General features: G+C 29.8%; 5 protein-coding genes across 11 annotated transcripts in view; 2 read left to right on the top strand and 3 right to left on the bottom strand.

Annotated features, from left to right (window-relative positions):
- Positions 1-667, bottom strand: part of uzip (beta-pore-forming protein unzipped) — a 22,325-nt gene extending 21,658 nt beyond the window's left edge. Inside the window, exons 1-2 of one of the 2 annotated variants that reach the window (XM_035878868.2) lie at positions 647-667; positions 1-134 (exon numbers count right to left, since the gene is read on the bottom strand). The exon at positions 1-134 is cut by the window's left edge and continues 264 nt beyond it. The gene's annotated coding sequence lies outside the window, so the exon portion shown is untranslated. Of the gene's footprint in view, positions 621-646 lie in introns of those variants that run through there. The other variant, XM_085656362.1, reaches the window with a different exon arrangement.
- Miga (mitoguardin) overlaps positions 1-10,887 on the top strand; it is a 34,069-nt gene extending 23,182 nt beyond the window's left edge. The window contains exons 4-9 of the mRNA XM_035878866.2: positions 6,487-6,674; positions 6,985-7,122; positions 9,541-9,653; positions 9,843-10,011; positions 10,161-10,394; positions 10,496-10,887. Coding sequence (XP_035734759.1) covers positions 6,487-6,674; positions 6,985-7,122; positions 9,541-9,653; positions 9,843-10,011; positions 10,161-10,394; positions 10,496-10,816 — 1,163 coding nt within the window. The 3' untranslated portion in view covers positions 10,817-10,887. The remainder of the gene's footprint in view (positions 1-6,486; positions 6,675-6,984; positions 7,123-9,540; positions 9,654-9,842; positions 10,012-10,160; positions 10,395-10,495) is intronic.
- A 1,656-nt stretch (positions 10,888-12,543) lies between these two features.
- LOC118447214 (putative ATP-dependent RNA helicase TDRD12) lies at positions 12,544-14,061 on the bottom strand. 3 transcript variants are annotated; one of them, XM_085656548.1, is made up of 5 exons: positions 13,938-14,061; positions 13,596-13,753; positions 13,359-13,483; positions 13,166-13,285; positions 12,549-12,980 (listed from the first exon to the last, which is right to left on the bottom strand). In XM_085656548.1, exons 2-5 carry the CDS (start codon positions 13,736-13,738, stop codon positions 12,859-12,861), a joined length of 510 nt encoding a protein of 169 aa, XP_085512674.1. In that variant the 5' UTR covers positions 13,739-13,753; positions 13,938-14,061; the 3' UTR covers positions 12,549-12,858. The 3 variants fall into 3 exon arrangements, with proteins under 3 accessions (XP_035734767.1, XP_085512674.1, XP_035734765.1); XM_035878874.2 differs by lacking the exon at positions 13,938-14,061 and having other exon boundaries at positions 12,544-12,980; positions 13,359-13,432; positions 13,596-13,880; XM_035878872.2 differs by lacking the exon at positions 13,938-14,061 and having other exon boundaries at positions 12,556-12,980; positions 13,596-13,874.
- On the bottom strand, positions 13,964-17,458 carry Ccm3 (programmed cell death protein 10 Ccm3). 4 transcript variants are annotated; one of them, XM_085656545.1, is made up of 6 exons: positions 17,306-17,456; positions 17,141-17,218; positions 16,795-16,972; positions 16,487-16,619; positions 16,210-16,374; positions 15,518-15,668 (listed from the first exon to the last, which is right to left on the bottom strand). In XM_085656545.1, the coding sequence occupies exons 2-6, from the start codon at positions 17,210-17,212 to the stop codon at positions 15,584-15,586; spliced, it is 633 nt and encodes a 210-aa protein (XP_085512671.1). In that variant the 5' UTR covers positions 17,213-17,218; positions 17,306-17,456; the 3' UTR covers positions 15,518-15,583. The 4 variants fall into 4 exon arrangements, with proteins under 4 accessions (XP_085512672.1, XP_085512673.1, XP_085512671.1 ...); XM_085656546.1 differs by lacking the exon at positions 15,518-15,668 and adding an exon at positions 13,964-14,103 and having other exon boundaries at positions 17,141-17,458; XM_085656547.1 differs by lacking the exon at positions 17,141-17,218 and having other exon boundaries at positions 15,517-15,668.
- Positions 14,057-15,242, top strand: Arpc5 (Actin-related protein 2/3 complex, subunit 5). Its single transcript, XM_035878875.2, has 3 exons — positions 14,057-14,296; positions 14,423-14,495; positions 14,704-15,242. The coding sequence occupies exons 1-3, from the start codon at positions 14,136-14,138 to the stop codon at positions 14,941-14,943; spliced, it is 474 nt and encodes a 157-aa protein (XP_035734768.1). The 5' UTR covers positions 14,057-14,135; the 3' UTR covers positions 14,944-15,242.
- Positions 17,459-17,712: the final 254 nt, after the last annotated feature.

Below are 17,712 nucleotides of genomic sequence, written 5' to 3'. Positions count from 1 at the left end.
TCCTTTCCTTCTCTTGTTTCTTATTTATTTATTTTCTTTATTATATTCTTTTTCTACCTGTCACAAATGATCCACGCAGATATCTCTCATTATATATACTCTCTGTCAAATCCGCGTAACACGTCGTCTCTCTTCTACAACGATAAGAAGGTATATCACCAGTGAATGTCTCGTGCGCGTTTAAAATACAACCAATGTTCGTCCCTCCCTCTCTCTTCCTCTCTCTCTCTTTCTCTCTCACACACACACACTCTCACACTCTCACTCTCTCTCTCTCTTTCTCTGTCTTTCTTTTTTCTCTCTGTCTCTTCTCTCGAATATATGACCCCGAGTATACTACTACCGTGTACACACCGGTAGGGCACAAACGCAGTGTATATTATATATATATATATATATACACGTTTGTAATAAAGAAGAGATCGAGAGATTATAAAGATCAAGAGATCGAGAGATAGAGATAGAGAGAGAGAGAAGAGAAAGAGAGAGAGAAAGATAGAAAGTACATGAGAGTACGTGATATGAGAGTGACTGAAGGAATGATCGTATATGTATGTGTGTATATGTGTGAGTAAATGATTGAGAAAGAGAGCGAGAAAATTTTGAAGAGAGAGAAAAAAAGGGGAAAGAGAGAGAACAAGTATACCGTACGACGATCGGTAATCCGAATAACTGACGCCACTGCGAGGAGCGGGTCTCTCGCGCTCTCAACCCCCCCACCCTTTACCAGCCCTCACTTTTCCATCCTCTCTCCCTTCTGGCCTATCTACCAACCCGACTCTACCCCCACCATCGAATTCTCATATCCTCGTCGTGCGCAGTCTGCACCTTCACCCTCTCTCTCTCTCTCTCTTTCTCTTTCTCTTTCTCTCTCTCTCTATTATATATATATCTGTATCTCTCTATCTCTGTCGTTCTCTCGACATATGCACGAGCATTCTCCCCTCCCTTTGGCGTCCGTCCTCGCGGCGTCGTTCGACGCCAGTGCGCCTAGCCTGCCAGGAGACGTTAGAAAGAGAAAGAGAGAGAGCGAGAATCCCAAGGTAGTGGGGTGGGGGGAGGGGTAGCTTTTACGGGCGCGTTACAGCGGCGACCTGTACAGTCGCTCGGCGCGCTCTTACGCGCTTACGACATGGTCTTGCGATGCGCTGCACCGCGCCACGGCCTTCGTTAAGGACGGTAGGTATAGGTATAGGGTGAGTCATCGTAATGTCCGTACATGTTTTTTTTTCTTTTTTTTTCTTTTCTTTTTAATATTTTTTTTTCTTCCTTTTTCTCCTTCTTGTCCTTCTTTTTTTTTCTTCTTATTTCTCTCTGCCTCTCTCCTTTCTACTTTCTTTTCTTTCTTTATTATAACAATAATTACAAAAAATTGAATTGCCGTGAATATCTAATATGAGAATAATAGTCTTTTCATTTATTTATTTATTCTTTTTTCTTTTTTTCGAGAAATTGCGATTGTTTCATTTTTTTTTTGTTTTTTTTTTTATTTATTTACTCGTTTATATCACGAAATGAATACAAATTCGTATATACACGTATATAGTGCTTTAGAGAGAATTTCTCCTATCGGAAAAAACGATATTTCAACATACGGACGTTAGTTAACTCACCCTGTATAGTAGCTCGCGATGTAGCACGAGCTAGCACGAAGAGAGAGAGAGAGAGAGAGAGAGGACAGAGCGCGCACGTATCCCCGTGCTTTCTCTCTCTCTCCCTCTCTCTCTCTCTTTCTCTCTCTCTCCCTCTCTCTCTCTCTCTCCCTCTCTCTCTCTCTCTCTCTCTCTCTCTCTCTCTCTCTCTCTCTCTCTCTCTCTCTCTCTCTCTCTCTCTCCACCAACAGTATCGACCCTTACCCATTGGACGCCAACTCGTCCAATGCCGTGCCGCCGAAAACATTACGTCACCTCTCGGTATTATTGATGCCGACCATCCGGCAGCATCGCGGAGCCGAACGTTCGAGGGTAGCCTTCCTTGCTGCTTTAAGTGCCGGCAAGGTTTCGAAGCTGCAAATGGGAGGAACGGGTTTGAGGGGAGGGGGAAAGAAGAAGTAGGGAGATTTGATAATGTCAGGGTTATATTGGCCGATAGGGAGGAAGGCGAGGAAGAGGAGAAGGGGAAAGAAGAAAACGAAGAAGAGGAAATGCGTTATGGGAAACGTCAGGATCTCAAAAGCTTTCGAGATCTTCCCGTTGTCCGTCATACACCACAAACGTTTTAGCCCTAATTTCTCCAAAGCAGCGAAAATGCATTCTTTGATCCTCCTCGTTTGATCCTTCACTTCGATTTCCTCTTCCTCTTCTCTCAATCGTCTTTTCCTAATATTCTTGTTGTCGATTCTCCTACTTCTCAGATTGTATATATATATATCTATTAGTTTTCATTTATCTACTTCCTACCCCCTTTCCCTTTTCCTCATTCCGTAAAATGATTTAGCGAGATTAAACATTTGTTTTGAAGTTACATTCCCTTTGAGATGAAATCCTTTTTTAGTGATCAGAAAAATCTACAATGTTCGGATGTTTGTTTGTTTGTTTGTTTGTTTGTTTGTTTGTTCGTTCGTTTGTTCGTTCGCTCGCTTGTCTGTCTCTGACAAGATCGAAATGAGAAAGGAATAAATTTGTCATTTTCTTCCTCTTCTTTTTTATCATTATTCTTGTTTTATTCATCAGTCAAAATTTAAGAGATATTTGATATATTTTTGATACAATGTAAGCGTAGATTTAAAATATAACTATTGATCAAGCATATCCAACGAGATTTATTAATCTCTCGCTTTCTCGAACATCGTGCAAACAAATACATATGTAATATTTGAGTTCCAAGTTATTTATGTCGATTGAACGAGTACGATATTGGAAATGGATTTTTTTTTTTTGGAGACCCGTTATCGACCTTTGGTTTTTCTTACGTAACATATTCTTTTTCTTTTCTTTTTTTTTTTTAAGAAAATAATTTAAATCCACATTACGGGCGTTCCATAATTCGTTTCACCAATAATAACGATCTATTTCGTTTTAAATGGTCCATCATTCCAAACGATATTGTCGTTAGATTTGTATTTTCGTTTGGCATTCGAATCGACTTTTCCAATTAAACGTATCAATTCTATCTATTGTAAACCTTCAGATTTTATGTAAATGTTACGTAATAACATAAGTTCGCGTTAGCACGGAATGGATAGTTACTAAAACAAAAATGGCTGAGTCTGGCGCCGAGTCGCATTTGGTTTCTTTAAGATATAGTGGTAGAGCTCAAGCGTGAATGGTATGTCTTTATGTGTTGGCTTCATTATGCAATAACATGTATGTGTACATATATGTGTATATATATATATACTCTTTACATTGTATATGTAGCTTATATATATATAGATGTTAGTTTTACGATTAAACCTTCTCCAATTACGTACGTACATACATGTATCCTGTGATATTTCAGTTTCTGTGATGCACACCTTGACAAATGCAAAGGATATAAAGCCAAAGGATCTCGCTTTTATCTGCGATAATCGATTGAAAGGGCGTCCAATCGGTAGAATCTAAAAAAAGAAAAGTAAACCTGTTGCTGCAAAGTTTATTTAAAGAATATCACGTACTAACGCGTTAACGTAAATATAAACGTGTTACAAATCGTTACGTCATATTTGTTTTTATTTCGAAAATAAAACAACTATTTCATTGGATCTCGAACAATTATTTTCGATCCTGTATCCTCGATCGATTAGGTGTAGTTTTTTTTTCCTTTTTCTTTTTTTTTTTCTTTTTCTAACATAAGATCAACGATAAAAAAAAGATATATTAAAGCATAGATTTACTCGCTCGATAAATCTTTTAGAGATCCATTAGGACACTCGATAACGAGTTTATCGAAGAGTAAATTATTTCCGGAAGATCAATTAACTTTAATTTTCATGGACCGATTAAAAGGCAGTGCAAATGGATCGACCTATAGAGCGCTATGATCGATTATTGCGTTAAGATAGAAATTAAACGTATTTTTAGATAGCTTTTATCGTTTATAAGGACGTTCGTATTCCTTGCAAAATAATTAATATCTTTCTTCTTCTCCCTCCCTCTCTCCCCCTCCCCCCCCTCTCTCTCTTGCGTTGGTCAAGAAATTTTATCGATCAGAGAGGATGGATAAATAAACCTTCGTCGTTAGGGTTTACTACCGTGCACAACTTGCACCCTGCTCTGGGGGTAGGAAATATCTTATCTGGACCCCAGTTGAAACCAAAGCAATCTCCACCATTGAGGGGTGCAAATCTCTCTGTGTACAGCTGCACTCATGAATTGCACATTGCTGCCCTCTGGCCAAATATTATTACAATGAGAGAAGTTTGTTGTATATATATATATATACGTACATAAATGGTTACGTATATAATAGACTACAGGAGAATTTCGAAATATATTAAATTCGATTGTTATTCTTATTATAAAGATCGCATACGATTAATTTGTTTGCGATATCGATTTATTTACGATCTCTGAAATGTAATCTATATCACTGATATTAATTTCAAATAATGCTTGACGACTTTAATGTAAAATATTTAACGACATTATATATAATGAAATAATTTCATTGATGAAAATTTATTTAATAATTTTATATTTAAAAATATTCATCAGAGATGTACAAATTGATGATATCTTGACGAATGTATTATAAAAAAAAAACAAATTATGAACATTAATTTAAATCGAAAAAATAATTTCTTAGTAATAAATTAAATTTTAAATAAATTATTTATTTATATTAATTATATAATTATCGTAAATTTATGAATAATTAAAATCGATTTAATTTATATAGTATATATAGTATATAATGTGTAATGTAATAAAAATTGATGAACGATCGACGATTTTAGTACAAAAAATAAATACTTTTGGATATATGAGATACAAGATGTTTGAAAAAAAAAGTAGGTCTCGTAAGCGACATTCCTTTGTTGATCCTGGTTAAACGGTTTGAATTTTTTTTTTTTTTTTTTTTTTTCGATAATTTCTCATTTATACATACATATGTATATAGATTTTACCATTCACGTGAGTACTCTGTGAATCCCGTTGATATCTTGACATTCTCGAAAGCACAAGGAATCCACATTCCTCCATATTACTTCATTCGCTTCTAATGAATATTAATAAACTTTAAACATACCCGTTATACAAAAACCTTATCTTTTCCTTCTTTTTATTACTTAGCGTCTTCGATCTGAACGATGAATGCCTTACGAAATCTTTCAAAAAAGTACTTTCACTTTTTTAGTTACACACCCAGTTAAAAGTACGATCTTTCAATGATGAATGAAATATATTTCGGATACGATTATAAATTGAAAAATGTATTTTAATGAAAATTATATCGAACAAAAATTTCTTTTGCAATTTTAATAATAGACGTTAACTTTAAAACATTTACGTACACTTGAATGATTCAAAAAATATAAAACAATAAAAAAAACAAAATAAATAAGAAAATGGCAATTTTTATGATTTTTCTTTATGCATTTTATCTTAATTATAAAAAAAAAAAAATCATTAAATACGTGCGACAACTCGTGTTTTTGGTATTATCGATGTCGGGTCAAGCGGAATGATTTTTTACAGCGTTTGCGGTACGAATAATATCTCTTCGGGTTATTATCAGAAATAACAGTAAAAAAATCCAAAAAGTCCTTGAAATACATTTTTAAAAATTCGGCCCCTTCACGAAGACACAGATTTTCAATTTATTTTCAAACAAAACAAAATAAAAGAGAAAGAAAAAAAAATGATTGAATATATCATGCTGCGACGTTCGATAAAAAATTTCCGTAATGAAGATCAAATAATGACATGAGAAATAATTCTGCTCAAATTTCATTTAAAAAGGGAAAAAAAGAAAAAAAAAACGTACGTAAGTAGTTTTGAGAAAATATCACTTAAAGTTTAAAATACGCAATACTTCGACAATATTTTTCCAATAATATTCTTAATCGATATAATGCTATTGAATAAAAAGTTTTTTCTCTTTCTCTTTTCTTTTTTCTTTCTTTTTTTTTTCTGGAAGATCGATTTGTGATTGTTCCTTCCTTTTTTTCCTCTCTCTTTCTTTATTGTTCTGAACTTTCTAAGTTTATATACAACAACCCCTTTAATAAAAAAAAAGCTAAATAAAAAAGTGAAAGAAATCTGCGCGCACAGTGACACACACACACACACACACACACATACACACATATATACATATATCGAGTTAATTTAAAGTTCAAAATAAAAAAGTCGTAGACAAGTTTGAAGAGATAGGATATAGGGATGATTATATACGTTTAATTCAATGGAAAAAGGTTGCTCCCGTATAAAAGGGATTATCGATAAAGCTTACAAACATGGTTAAACGGAATAGAAATCAATGAACAAAGACAATAACAATGACAATGACGATGCTTATGACGATAATGATCGTGATTATAATGACGATAATGTTACACAGGTTTGGAGGCATTAGAGAAGGCACTCTATTGTTGGGAGGACGCACTCACAGCGTTTAGTTCTACTCTAAGTAACGATGCCCTTGCTCTGCCATCAAACGCGGATGCTGCATTTACGCAGGACGTTCAAGATCTGCTTGACATGGGTTATCAAATCCAGAATCACGCGGAGCTTCTATTCATCGATCAGGTATTATTTCCTCATCCTTTACCTTCTCCTCCACCTCCACCTTGCTTATCCTCTATACTATTTCATTATAATTGTTCGTCTCGTTGGAATACCGTTGGCACTGGCGAAAAAAGAATCACTATTATTCTACCCGTCTACCGTCACTTCGAATACGTCACAATTGCTGTCCTTTCTCTCTGAATTCATTTTTTTTACGCTAGCGAAACAATATCCATGTGAATGTCTCTATGTATGTGCTGTCTCTCTCATACATACTGTATGTATGTATGTACGTATGTATATATGTATATCTTCTCTTTTTATGTCATAGCACTCGGTGCTGTTTCGTGATGATAGCCAGGAAAGCTTAGAGAGTCGCCATCAATCCAACATGGGAATGCGAATATCCGGAAAGGAAAAAGCTGATGCCGCCTCTTCGCCAGAATCGTTTGAATCAGCACGAGACGGGGTAAGTTTTCACATAACCCCACAAGGATATTTGTTATCTCACTTTTACTTTTATTTTTCTTCTTTTCTTTTCTTCCTTTTCTTTTTTTTTTTTGTTTCCTTTTTCGTCATATCATAATCATGAAATAATATTTTGATGAAATGAATGGAAGAAAGAAAAAAAAGGAAAAATAAAAGAAAATAGAAAATAATGGTAATTGATGGAATAATTGAGTACTTATTCCTTCTCAAAATAAGTTACGTTTGTATATTTCAAAATAAGTGTACTTTTTTTAACGACCATTTGAGTACTTTTTTTTTTTTTTTTTTTTTTTTTTGTAACGTCAAAGTCGAAAATGCGTTTTCAAATCTTACTAATTATTATTTTCGAAGCTTCAAAGAATGTGAAAGAAGTTTTTCGATATTAAAATTATTCATTCAGTATAAATGACAGCTGTTCAAAGTGGCCTAGAGAATGTAGCACATTCGAAATGCACAAATTAAAAATTACTTTCAGGTGTGCACAATTAGAGTTAACAAATCTATTCTTCCAAATAATAGATTATAACGGGACATTATAATAAACCGATTTTATTTCTCCTGTTGTCTTTAATTTCACGTTTTGATTTTTTTTTCTTTTTTTTTTTTTACACAATAATAACAACAACGACGACAACGACGACAACGACGACAACGACGACAACGACGACAACGACGACAACGACGACAACGACGATTATGAGGCCGATGACGACGAATAAAGTTATAAAGCGCGAAGTGTGAAAATAAAGCATGAGAGAAAGAGAGAGAGAGAGAGAGAGAGAGAGAGAGAGAGAGAGATAAAAGGAATGGAATTGATACGAAATGACGTTGATATGACGGGTGAAGGAGGATGAAAGTGAAGAGAGAGACGAAAGAGAGAGAGAGAGAGAGAGAGAGAGAGAGAGAGAGAGAGAGAGAAAATTCTTCAGAATCATTGGAGAAAGAAGAGAAGAGAATCGAAGAAGACAAGATTGACGTTATTCTTCTTTCTTCTTAACGTATACTTCTTCCTTTTCTTCTCTTTTTTTCTTTTTTTCCTACTTTCATCATAAACTATTAAATTCATATGTTCACGGTCGGCAGTTCGCAGGGGGATATAGATATAATATATCAACAGGGGAAATACACAAATCTCAAATCTGTACCGAAAAAAAAAAAATATATATATATATATACACACATATACACACACATATAGAATGATGATCGAAAAAAAAGAGTAAAAAAAATAAATAAAAATAAAAAATATATATATATATATACACATATATGGAATGATGATCAAAAAAAATAATAAAAAAAAGAAAAAAAAAAAGAAAGAAAGAAACGAAGAAAAGAAGAAAAGATAACTAATTGATTTAATCTTGCCCGTATTAGAGAAATTGATTATACATTAATAATTTTGTTAACCGGTTAAATATCGATCCATTACATTTCTTCTCGTAAAAGAGTATATAACAGACGGGAGGCGTTCTATGAATTTCATGTTTTGGAATGCGGAAGATACCACCGTGCACTCTTCTCGTCCATGGATGTCGTTCGTTCCCCTTTCTGTGTGTACGGGGCAGCCCTCATCTTCTAAAGCCTTTCCCGTGAGCATATCACCTCCTCATCCTCCTCCTTCTCCTCTTCCTCCTCCTTCTCTTCTAATTCTTCCTCCTACGCTTGGGGACGATGACTTGGTACGTTGTCGTTCTACCTCTTTGCGTAGAATACCAACGAATGATGATGGCGAAGGGGGAAAATAATCTCCATGTACGATTACTATGACAATGAATGGACGCGAATAATCGCTTTACGTTTTTTCTTTCTTTCTTTCTTTCTTTCTTTCTTTCTTTTACATTTTCTTTTCTTTTTTGTTACACTCGTAAGGACAGATTTTAAATCTTCATTCAGAACTCAAATCAACTTTATTGAGATATCCCTTGTCTCTTCTTCTTCTTCTTCTTCTTTTTCTCTCTTTTTCTTCTTTCTTCTTTCTTTTTTTTTTTTAATTTTTTCTTCCTCTTCTCTCACTGCGATCTCAAATATTCTAAAGTAGAATTTTTATCCCGAGATTTTACCTATTACATAACACCTTGGGAATTTTGAAATTTTAATAACGTGGGTACATTTATATGTTTCATCTTATTTCTATTATGTAAATGATATTAAATGATAAACGATTAAAGGAAAATAGATATGAGAGATGAGAGAACAAAAGAAACATGTATTCTCCATTTTTTTTTTATTTAAAAAAATTTTTTTTTATTTTATTTTTTTATTTTTTTATTTTTTTTTACTTCTTTTTTTTCCCTTTTAAATATAATTTCACACTCGTCCACTCTGTTACATCTCGTACATCTCTTTACAACTATTTTATATTTATTATTTAGAATTTCGATCGTTTTCTTTGCAGGTAGCTGATTTACGTGAATTCGAAGAATTTTCCGAACTTTTTCCACATTTCGAGAGGCAAAAATTATATCATGCAGCGTTAAAACAACACGAGGATAAAGGCATTCCCTGCAGGTATATATATATATATATACATTTATATATATGTATGTACATAGGACTTATATGCACACACACATATACACATATTGAAGATCTTAATTTTTTTCTTCTTTTCTTTCTTCCTTTTTTTTTTTCTTCTTTTTTTTGCGATACTTTTTAACACGAAAAAATATCGAATTTTATATGAACACTGCATTGCAGGCGATTACATACGGAATTGGTAAAATGTGGCTCCGATGTTGAATACTTGGCTAAAGTATACTGTCTTCGTCAAGCTTACACGAAACTGTTCGACACACAATCGACCACCATTTGGATAGCTGATATTGGCCGTCAAATTATCAGCGATTTAATTATTTATGCCGATAGAGTATGTATCTTATGATCTATATGAAGTATGACGAAAAGAGAACAAGATATATATATATATATATATATACATACATATAATCATGAAGCTCGATAATAATTTTCTTTTTCTTTTTTTTTTTTCTTTTTTTCTCTCTCTCTCCTTTTTAGGATCCTAAGGATTATCTGACGCATTACGAACGGATGTTGGAATTCTTACACAATCCAAGTAACAGTAATATGATCGAGGAAGAGTTATTTAACCGTGGTGTCAAATGTATTAATTTTTATGACGTATTAATTGACTTTATACTATTAGATGCCTTCGAGGAAGTCGAGAAACCACCATCGTCCATCAAGGCAATATTACAAAATAGATGGATATCCGCGAGTTTTAGAGAAACGGTGAGTTAAAAAAATATAAAAAAAAAGAAAAAAAAATTAAATTATTTTAATCAAATGAATTTTATTTGACAATTTGACAATATTTATATCTTATGTTTAAGGCCGTAGGAACTGCTGTATGGTCTATGCTGATGGGCAAAAGACAAATGTTAAAATATGATAAAGGTTTCTTAGCTCATTTCTATTTCATTTCTGAACAAATAACACCGGTACTTGTTTGGGGATTCCTAGGTCCCGAGGGAAGCCTAAAATCTACCTGCCAATTTTTTAGAGATCAGATAATAGAATTTCTCATAGATATATTTAATTTCTTCAAAGTTAGATATACAACTGTCGATAATCTAGCTGAGGATATACTCAGGGAAATGAAAGTAAGAGTAGAGAATATTAATCAAAGACTTTCGTTGGAAGGTGCCAGTTAAATTTAAAGATAAATAAATTATAATAATTTATATATATATATATATATATATATATATATATGTACACACAGGTACACACATACACATATATAAAGCTTTTATATATATATGTCTACATATATATGTATAGCTTAGAGAATCTTAAAATACTATATCATGTAATCTCTGATATTTATATTCGTCTTGTTTTTTCAACAATGACAGTATTATTATAAATATTGTTATTGGGATGTAGCTATGAAAGTGTAATCTTTTTTTCTTTTTTTTTTTTCTTTTTTTTTTTTCTTTTCTTTTTTTTTCTTTTTTTTCAAAATATTTCTTATTAATTGTAATCATTAATATTTCATTTCTCAATCTAACTTAGTTTCGTTTAATAAGAAAAATGATCGTATCTTAATTCTTTCGAATTAATTTTTTTAATTCAATATAAGATATTAAAATAATTTATTTTTTTCATTTCATTAATATCAAAAAAAAAATATATATATATATTAATTTAAATTCTTCTATGACAACTTTACAAAAATCTCTTTATAAAGGCATTTAAATAATCTTCTCATTTCTACGAATCATCAGTACCAAAGAAAATTCTTATATTAGCATTACAACAAAAGATATTAATTTATGTATCGTTTCAGTTTTTTTTTTCTTTTTCTTTTTTCTTTACGTTCAAATTGCAAAATACTTTTTGAATAAATATATTTGAAATAATATTTATCATATATTTAGTTTATAATAATAATAATTTATTGAACAATAATTATTTAAATAAAGTTAAATATATAAGAATGTTAAAATAAATTGTTCAAATAGCTATTAGAAAGTAGTCAAAATAATATAATCTCATGAATATATTCTCTATTCTTATATATGTTCACCAATGAAGCGTCATTTATTCTTTTCATTAATATATATATGTTATTTCTACGTTTATAGTGATTGCTTGTATAAATGATGATTTTATGTAATATATATATATATACATATATATATTACATAAAATTATATTCAAATTTTAAGGTATACTTTGCAGGGATATATGATAGTCATATTTGTAGTATCTTTACTTTATATAATACGTCTCACACAAAACAATATATTCCATTACGTTATAAGGAGTTATATGCAAATATTGTATAATGCGATATACAAACAAATATTTAGCATTTATATTGAATACCAACATTCTAATAGTTCCTCGACTAATAGATTATATAAAATGATTGTTTTTATTGACAATCACATAAGTATTATCACTTTTAGATTATTTTATTAACTTTTATTAGAATACATTATTATAAAGATATACATTATTTTTAATAATGTATTCTAATCTGTTACTTTTAATAGCTATTTCACTTTTTTGCTTAATACAAAAATAAGATTTTTGATTTAAATTGTATGTAATAATTAATTGTCCACATTAATTGTAACATTTTTTTTGTTAATTAATTATATTAGTCATACTTACGACAAGCATTATTGATAAAAGACATATGTTGAGAAATGATATACAGGTTCTATATATTCACAATTTTTATTAAATTATTTGAAAAAAAAAAATAATAAAATTGTGTTATAATTTCTTTCCATTTTCTCTTTTTCTTTTTTTTTTTGTTTTCATTCTCACATCTTAATATAAATATAAAAATATTTATAAATGTTTAAATATGCTTTCAAAATATTCTTTAATCTCTCACGAATGTATAACAAATGTTCACTTAAATTTTTTCAAACAATATGAATCTAATCTTTGGTAATAAAAATATTTATAAGAAAAAAAAATAATACTGATGTTAGAGATTTTTTTTTTTCTTGTAACTTATTCAAATATAAACATTTAATGAAACCGTATATTGCAAATAAAATATTTTTCATATAAAGAAAAACATTTCTCGCAGATTGAATATCATTAATCGAGCATTCTAATAAATTGTAGATTTAAAAGATTAAAATTCTATTGTAATCACATTGACAAATGTAAATTAAATAATGTCTTTTTTAAAAAAAAGGTTATATCTTTTCGGCTAGTAATAAATGTATTAAAACAATAAATCATCTAGCATTTCATTGTCTAGCCATTCATCGGAATCTTCATCGTTGGTATATTCATCATCGGGTAAAATATTTTGTGTGCGCAGATACTCAGCTATTTTGTGTTCCTCTGGATTGAAAAAAAAAAAAAAAAAAAAAAAATCACAATACAATAATAAACTTTACGAAAGTTAAAGTTTTCAAAAGCACGAGATAGAATTATTAAAAAAAATGTTTTCGATAAAAATTTTTTTATTATATAAAAAAAAAAAAGAAAAAAAAAAAAAAAGAACAAGAAAAAATGTATATAATTACCATCTATAACAATTTTCCTTTTTTCATCCTTCCTCCAACTTGGTTCATATAGACGTTCTAGATCATGAACTACATAAGGAAATTTTTCCTTATCATTTAATAATCTTAACCAAGGTAACCCTATCACATATAATTAAAGTTAACATTTATCAATTAAAAGTCATATTAACAATGATATTATTATAAAAATTACATTTAAATGCCTTTATGAGATTGATTTTAATTTCTCTTTCCAAATTGAGATGAGTAGTTTTTTCTGGTATCACACTGCCAAATAGATACAAACTTAGATAATATTCTTTGTCGTTCAATATGGTGCTAAAAATAGATATATTCTTTTATCATTTTTCTTTTTTTTTTCCACTCAACATCGATTTGATAATAATGTAAACAAACTTTTAACCTTCACGTTGTTATTATCTGTTTATACCTAAAAAATAAATGGTCAATTTCGACCCTAAGAAAATAGTCCTTAACGTCTTGTAACATAACACGGATACCAATTGTATTATCCGTTTGATACCATATTATTTTAGGAGTATGAAATATATTAATAAGTGCCGGACAATCCATTGCGTTCGTTTAGATCTAACACCATTCGAAAGAACATAAACACAGCATGATACAATAAAAACGGCAAGAAACTAAACTTCCAATAAATTTCAAATTATTTCTTATTAAATCATAAATATACTGTAATATAGATTCGATTAATAAAAGATAAGAACTATTATATTTATTTATAATTTTTATAAATCAAGTTCTACATTACCGACATAATAATTATCCAAAAAGCGCTGTAGTCGTTCTTTAAATCAATTATGATGGTTTTAGGAACACGTACGTAGATGTCGCTTCTGTAGTCACGATGGCCACGATTTATAATATACCCTTTGTGTCATGGCATGGCAATAAGCCGGGCGTGATCAAGCGTGATCCTAGAAAGGTTTACGTGGTATAGATAATAGATATGTCGAGAAACGACGGTAAAAAAGATACGTCGGCGTCAGCATTCCGAAAAATAGATGTTGATCAATACAGTGATAATAATTTTAAGGAAGAGGATGGAGATGCGGGTTCGACGGGACCCACTGGTCCTGACGAAAATGAGATTCTGACACTTCTTAGCCAATATCCTTTCTCGCATAATTTCATATACATACACGTATACAACACGTATATGTACATTTATATATGTTAATTTTTAATATAATTAAATTATAATTCAATCGAATATTTTTCTTAATATATTTTTAAGGGTAAGAATGCCGAAGCATTGATATCAGTTTTAAAGTCAGCACCTTTAGGATGTAAAAATCAGCAGATAAAGGTAACCTCAAATTTTCATACTTCCGTTCAAAATTTCTTTATCCATTTATATTCTTAATCATTGATTATAATATTATTGTGTAATTTAATTATCACTTTTCCTTTTTTTTTTTTTTCTATCAATATTTTCATATAATATAAAAGTTAATAATATTCTTAAATATTATATTGTATTGTAAAAAAATGTGTTCAATATGTACGAATTTCAGGATAATGCTAGAAATTTAACACAGAAGGTTCTTCTAAGTATAAAATCTAATCAAATGGATGATTGTCTAGCACAATTAGATCGCGATTTAATGGACGTCTTAATGAAATATATTTATCGAGGATTTGAAATTCCAACAGAAGGTAGCAGTAATCACTTGTTAATATGGCACGAGAAGGTATATAATATTAGTGGAGTAGGTAGTATCGTGCGTGCATTTTCAGACAGTAAACGTGCTTGAAGTATTTCGATTTTTTTTTCTTTTTTTTTTTTTTTTTTTTTCTTTTTAGCAATTTTATCATGATTATTGTTAAGCTTTATTCCTCCTCACTGTTATTGATATGACACAAAGAAGGCATGAATAGTCACAACTAATTTTGTCTAAAGAGATACATCTATTTGTGTACAAGCGTTATTCATAAAATAACTTTTATTTCTTTTGTAATCAATTAAATAAGTTTTTAACATTTTTCTTCGTAAATGTTCATTATTTTCACGAGTAAAAGCATTTGTTTTTCATTTGACACAAAAATTTATCTCCGATAATGTAATATAAATAGTTGTAATATTAATAATAAGACAACAGTTTTTTTTTTTTTATTTAACATGTATATGTATGATAATTATGTATGCTAGAAGCCACTGATAAAATAGTGGTACTCTATTTATCACGTTATACATTATTTAAATATAATCTTCAAACAAATAGATTCTACAATATTAGAATATTATATTACATACATATATATCTATCTATCCATATATATATATATATATATATATATATATATATATATATAAATATATATATATATATATTGATTATTTTATTGTTATGGTATCACACCGACCAATGATCCCAGGAGAGTCATATGAATTTTTTATTCACATTTATCCTTTACTGTAAGCATTATCATATTTGTTTGATGTATCAAATATAATGCACTCACAAATACTGCATTTGCTCTATAACAAAGTCACAAATATTATCAAAGTTAGTATACATCCATATTTTAATTAACATACTGTCATTTTCTAATAGTAACAACAAATTCTATATAAGAAAAGAGTATGTGGATAAAAATGACTAAACAATTTCTGTTAAGAAGGTTAATCTATTGTGATTTACTTTTAACATAAGCTTCTATAATTCTATTAAAATTTTCAAAGTGTCAACTAGAAACAATGTTGTACAGAAAAGTATTAAATAAGAGGTGCTACTACCTATAATAATAAAAGTGTATGTGATAGAATATGATAAATGTGTTCAAAATGTTCATCATACTTTAAGTTAAGAGATTTGAATTATTGCACAATATTTATACAATATTTTATAAGAATTCTTATACCAAAAACTGATGTCCTAAATGTTTTCCTGATTAATATACATATATATATATACATACACATATATATATATGTATATAAACATACATACACACACACACACACTCAAAGTTCTTATAAATGAGATTATTTATAAGCATAAACGTATATATGTACTTACTGCCCTTCCTTAAAGTATTCCTTCAGCGTATTACTAAACCTTTTACTATATTTTACAAATTCTCTTTTACGCTGATCCAATGCTTGTTTTCTCGTTGACCCAGGTATAAATGCAGTGACCTCATTTACTGCATCTAATAATTTCTTTATCGCGCTTGCAATTTCTCTGCAAGAATTATGTCAAAATATATTTTTAATCTATAATATCAAATCTTATTTATACATATATACATATACATATATATATATATATAAAGTAGAAATACGATATTATTTACTTTATTGTTTCAAGAAATGTTTTACGATCCGTTATTTCATCCGGAATACGACTCAATATTCTTTTCAATGACATAGATTTACGATTTAATTCTTGAAAAGCATCTTCAGATCGTGCAGTTCGATATTCAACAACTGTAACATGTATCTTAATTATAAATCTTTTAAATATTAATAATAAATCTTTAAATTTATAATTATTAAAACTTTTTGTAAAAGATTGTCTACAAATAAGTTTTTATTCGTAATAAATAAAAAAAAAAAAAAAAAAAAAAAAAGAAAGAAAAGAGAAAAAAAGAAAAGATCCTACCGTCATAATCGGATGCGGCACCTTGTAAACGTAAAACGCTTTCATTCATGTCAAGATTTAATTCAGCCCTTTGTATTATTCCTAGAATTAGGTCGTGCATAATACCAGGATATGTGTTTTCAGCTTTCGAAAGTGCGGTACACAAAGTTTGAGCTGCCATAACATTTTGTCTCTCCAACTAAAATCAATATCAATTGAAAAATATATGATATTATATTTATATATGTATGATATAAATAAAAATAGAAATAATATGTATCTTTAAATTATTATTGATTTTCAATGAAATTTCTTAATATTAATGGTGTATATTAATATATTACATAAAGATATCATATGGCGATACCTTAGTTAAAATCGGTCGTAATATAACGGGAAGTACAAGAGATGTAATTGGAGTCTCATCGCCCATTGTCATCTTTCACTAAATTTATTTTTGTAATGACAGTTCTAATAATGTCTTACACGTGCATATGTTTAAGGTTTAATACAATGAGTCACGATATCTTACAAATGGATGAATAGTCGTCTTTTATTACTCGGCGATATAACAGGATATTCAACTCTTTCTCCTTTAGTCCTTTTTATTTTGTTTATAATTAAAACGACGTAATACCCAAAGGTTACAATTTTTCCTTCTTTCTCGTTTATATCCTTTGATGGCTTCAATCTTGAAGACAGCGTTGCCAAATGTCAAAAGTGAAAGTATTTAGAAAATGTTGATTCATACAGCCAATGAGTTAAAACAATGTTTATAACTGACCAATGAAAAAAAGTAAATTGGATAAGATTATTTAAGATTTCAAAAAATATATTCAATTGTATTTTAAATTAATTCTAAATCCATGAATTTTATTCTAAATTTATATTATTCATCGCAGATAATATATTGATTACAATTTTTAGGTTATAACCCTG

Source organism: Vespa mandarinia, chromosome 4, assembly GCF_050613455.1.
Source record: "Vespa mandarinia isolate Hongniang chromosome 4, ASM5061345v1, whole genome shotgun sequence".
Taxonomy (NCBI): Eukaryota; Metazoa; Arthropoda; class Insecta; order Hymenoptera; family Vespidae; genus Vespa; species Vespa mandarinia.
This window is presented reverse-complemented; position numbering and strand designations above follow the sequence as displayed.

Excerpts from the sequence above, each read along its gene's own strand:
- LOC118447214 (XM_085656548.1), bottom strand. The coding sequence starts at position 13,738 with ATGGATTGTCCGGCACTTATTAATATATTTCATACTCCTAAAATAATA. Across the intron at positions 13,484-13,595 it reads ATTGACCATTTATTTTTTAG|CACCATATTGAACGACAAAG; the intron begins GTATAAACAGAT and ends ATCTATTTTTAG. Across the intron at positions 13,286-13,358 it reads TCTCATAAAGGCATTTAAAT|GGTTACCTTGGTTAAGATTA; the intron begins GTAATTTTTATA and ends TATATGTGATAG.
- Arpc5 (XM_035878875.2), top strand. The coding sequence starts at position 14,136 with ATGTCGAGAAACGACGGTAAAAAAGATACGTCGGCGTCAGCATTCCGA. Across the intron at positions 14,297-14,422 it reads ATTCTGACACTTCTTAGCCA|GGGTAAGAATGCCGAAGCAT; the intron begins ATATCCTTTCTC and ends ATATATTTTTAA. Across the intron at positions 14,496-14,703 it reads GTAAAAATCAGCAGATAAAG|GATAATGCTAGAAATTTAAC; the intron begins GTAACCTCAAAT and ends TACGAATTTCAG.
- Ccm3 (XM_035878871.2), bottom strand. The coding sequence starts at position 17,212 with ATGACAATGGGCGATGAGACTCCAATTACATCTCTTGTACTTCCCGTT. Across the intron at positions 16,620-16,794 it reads TGCCGCATCCGATTATGACG|TTGTTGAATATCGAACTGCA; the intron begins GTAGGATCTTTT and ends TACATGTTACAG. Across the intron at positions 16,375-16,486 it reads ACATTTCTTGAAACAATAAA|AGAAATTGCAAGCGCGATAA; the intron begins GTAAATAATATC and ends TAATTCTTGCAG.